General features: G+C 35.9%; 1 protein-coding gene across 1 annotated transcript; it reads right to left on the reverse strand.

Moving 5' to 3' along the window:
* Window positions 1-263: 263 nt before the first annotated feature.
* On the reverse strand, window positions 264-3,870 carry LOC146946575 (uncharacterized). The gene has a single exon (XM_085744593.1). It carries the CDS (start codon window positions 3,661-3,663, stop codon window positions 541-543), a length of 3,123 nt encoding a protein of 1,040 aa, XP_085600719.1. The 5' UTR covers window positions 3,664-3,870; the 3' UTR covers window positions 264-540.
* Window positions 3,871-4,094: the final 224 nt, after the last annotated feature.

Genomic DNA, 4,094 nt, shown 5'->3' on the forward strand with positions numbered 1-4,094 from the left:
TCTTATCTAGTGTCTTATCTAGTATCGCCCCTTTTATTCGGGACTGTCACGAATTGTATGCCAATATGGCTGATGTGTCTGTTTTTTTCATTAGTCGTGTCTGCAATGAGGCTGCGCATGAGCTTGCTCAGGCTGCCTAAAGATTGGGGTCTCGTACTTGGGAGGGGAATACCTAAAATCCTATGGTATGGTCCTTGTTTGCTTCTGTTCTGTCTTCTTAATGAATGAAGTTGAATTTCAGAAAAAAAAAAAAAAACTACGTTTAACCGCACTATAAATTATTGATTTTTATAAACATTTATTTATAGGGTTGTTTATACTATTACAACGCAGAAAACAAGGTAAAAGGCAAGCTAGATCACAACTCACGAAGATTGTAATCCTTTTACCTTTTCCTCGTGTTTATTACAATCTTAGCTTTATATAATTTGCTGAGTAGGAAAATGATGGACCAATGCATTTCTTGATTCTATCCAATATCTGACATTTATGACTCTTGAAATATTCACAGGAGCATTCAAACTACTCGTATAAAGACAATCATGTTTCTCTTCTGAACGTCACATTTATCCTGTGCACTGCCTCTTCAATGAATTTAAAGTAAGCATACCTCCAACCCTTCTTCAACAACAAAACTCCAATAAAAACCCAAAAGCCTGTAGCAAATCCAAGTGCTACCACAAAGTAAAACCACAATTTCTCAGCCTTATCATGTTTAGTATCGTCGTCGTCATCATCTCCACTTTTGTCTCTATTAGTATCACAATGATTCAACAATGGTGCACCACAAAGATATTTGTTGCCAGCATATATAGATGGATCATTAAGTGTTAAAAACTGATTTCCTTGTGGAGTTGGTCCTGAAAGGTTGTTGTAGGATAAGTTTAGGTGACTTAGAAAAGTTAAACTAGACATGGTATGTGGAATTGAACTTGAAAGTTGATCATGAGATAGGTCCAATGATTCAAGTGACTTCATGTCCCCTATAGTTACAGGAATTTCACCTGACAAATGATTGTGTGACAGATTTAGGCCTCGTAAATCTGTAAGAAGAGTTATTTCTTTAGGGATAGGTCCACTCAAATTGTTGTTTGATAAATCCAAATTGGCAACAAATTTCAGATTTCTGGTATAATGATCTTCTCTTCCTTTTATGATCTGGCTGACATCTTGTTCATACCATTCAATATACCTCGGCTCATCAGAAGCTAAGGAAACAGATGGTTCTCTTCCTTGAATCATTGCTGTAAGGTTTCCGATGCAGTGAGGGATTGAGCCCATCAACATGTTGTTGGAAAGGTCTAAGATTTTCAAAGCTGAAAGTTTGCAAAGTTGTGATGGAATGTTACCTTGGAACTTGTTTTGTCTTAACCTTAGAATTTGCATTGAAGAGAAAATGTCGCCTATCCATGAAGGTATAGTCCCTGACATTTGATTCTCTCCAATATCTAAGATTAACAGTTGCTTTAAATTCCACAAGAATGATGGAAACTCCCCATGAAGACTGTTATTATTCAAATGCAACCATACCAAAGTGGAAAGGTGACCAAACGTGCTCGGAATAACTCCAGATAATTTGTTAGATGATAAGTTTATCTCATTCAATCTTTGCGTTGAATTCCAGCATTCAGGAATATTGCCAACTAATTTGTTTCCTGAAAGGTCAAGATGATACAAAGAGTTTATTTTGCACAATGAATTTGGAATGGAGTCATTTATGAGGTTGTTGCCAAGAAGCAAGTGACTAAGATTTGGCAATCTATGAGCAATATTTTCCGGAAGTGACCCAGTGATATGGTTATTGGTGAGGTTCACATAGGCTAGTGACTTGGGAAATTTTATTTCAGAAAACATGCCTTCCAAATTGTTGAAAGACAAGCCTAAATTGCGCAGGTTCAGAAGTTGACTGAAACTATCAGGAAATTTCCCTTGCAAATTGTTTTTACTAAGATAGAGGGTTTGCAAATTTGACAGTTGACCAATATTTTTTGGGATTGTACCATTCAGAAAGTTTTCTGACACCTCAAGGTTTTTTAGGTTAACTAGTTTCTCAATACTCTCAGGAATAACACCGTCAAAATTATTAGAAGAAATAATCAAGGTGTTTAGATTGACAAATTGTCCAATACAATCAGGAAGAGAACCTGTCAAATTATTTTTGTTCAGAACCAAATAATTTAGATTGAGAAGTGCTGTCATACTACAAGGAAGACCCCCAAACAAGTGGTTATTAGATATGTCCAAGTAGCTTAGATTTCCAAGTTTTCCAAGAGAGTTTGGAATAATTCCATTCAAGTAATTGTTAGCGAGGATTAAATATTTCAAGTTTGACAATTTTCCCAAAATATTTGGAATAGGACCATGGAAAAAACTTGAATGAAGTGTGAGGATTACCAGATTTTCAAGCTGCCCCAACCACGTTGGCAACTGATCATTGAATTCGTTGTTGGTCAAATCCAGTTCCTTTAAATCATATCCATTGCACCCTGCAGATTGTAAGTTACCGACGAGTACCTCTCCTTGAAGTCTGTTTCCAGACAAATCTAGTGACAGAAGCTGACACATATTTCCTAGAATTTTTGTTAGAGAGCCCTCAATATGGTTTACATGATTCCATGACAGATTGAGATGCAAAAGACTCTCTAACTCTGCTAACCACAGTGGAACAGATTCAATTTTGTTTTGGGAAAGGTTAAGCAATGTCAAAGAAGTCAAATTTCGAAGAGCTGATGGAACTGAGCCATTAAGAGCATTTCTTCCAAGATAAAGAGAGTCAAGTTTGGCACAATTACTTAACCAAAATGGAACTGAACTAAGACTATTGTTAGAAAGGACTATAACTTCAAGTGAAGTCATGTTTCTAAAAACATTCAGATCTGGACCATCAAGTCCATTATCTGCAAGATTGAGTGACTTAATACTAGAAAAGTTTGTGTAACCAACTAGTTTATGATCACTACTGACACTGTGCATTTTGGTTATGCTGCAGTTCATCAATTCCAATTCTAACAAAGAAGGAATCATGTTAAGTACCAAGAACAAATTTTGTGCCCTCCCAAGAAAAACATCACTCAGGTACAGGTTTTGGAGCAGTGAAAGTTTTGAAACCCAATAGATGTCATGAGAGTGTAAATAAGAATTGAAGCTGAGATCAAGATATGACAATTTTGTGAGGTTTCCAAGATTATTTGGGATCATGCCACTAAAATCGGAGTCAGAGAGAGAAAGGAGTTGTAAATGATTCATAGAATGGATAAATATTGGTATTGGACTTGAATTGAAATTGTTTCCACTAAGGTCCAAATAACTAAGATATTTGACCTGTGAAAGAGCAGGATGGATATATTGAGCTTCAAGCTTATATTTTGAGTAGGAACAGTTATAATCGCCTCCTCCTTGTGGGTAGCATGGATTGCTAAGGTCAATTTTGACAACATGTCCTGTCATGTTGCTGCAACCTATACCTTTCCATTGGCAACAGTCATTTCCTTCCCAAGAGGAAAGTCTAAATGATGGATCATTAAAGCTTCCTTTGAATTCAAGAAGAGCTTGCCTCTCTTGTTCTATGCAACCAAATGATGAATGACTACTGGAACATTGTAACATGAAATATGTGCTCAAAAGGGAAACAGCAGCTAAAGCAAAACTTTTGTTTCTACCCATATTTGAGGGAAGTGAATGAAGCAAAGCTACAAGGGTTACACAACAATCACACAACTTAAATAGGCATCTCGTTTTATTATGCCATGTTATTGTTTATTTTTATATTTGGAACCAGAGAAATACGTGTCCCCTAATTAATCGGTTCCTTCGCCGGATATCGAGTTTCAGAGAAACAACCATAAATTAAAATTATTTAGAAACACACACAAATGGAAAAAAATTAAAGGAGATGTTATTGAATCATATATCTTGTAACTTTTATTGTTGCTGTTGTTGTTATTGTTATTATTTGTGTATGAGTGCCCAAACGATTTTGACTTAGGATGGTTACAAGTAATTACTTCTCTTGGAACAACGAGCAATGTTGATGTTTTTTCTTTGATCAAATAGGTGATTAAAGCTCATACTTTTGAGATAAAGAGAAGTTGAGA

Source organism: Medicago sativa, chromosome 2, assembly GCF_051527215.1.
Source record: "Medicago sativa cultivar Bolivia chromosome 2, Bolivia_mono, whole genome shotgun sequence".
NCBI classification, from domain to species: Eukaryota; Viridiplantae; Streptophyta; class Magnoliopsida; order Fabales; family Fabaceae; genus Medicago; species Medicago sativa.

Coding starts and splice junctions, on each gene's coding strand:
- LOC146946575 (XM_085744593.1), bottom strand. CDS start 3,663: ATGGGTAGAAACAAAAGTTTTGCTTTAGCTGCTGTTTCCCTTTTGAGC.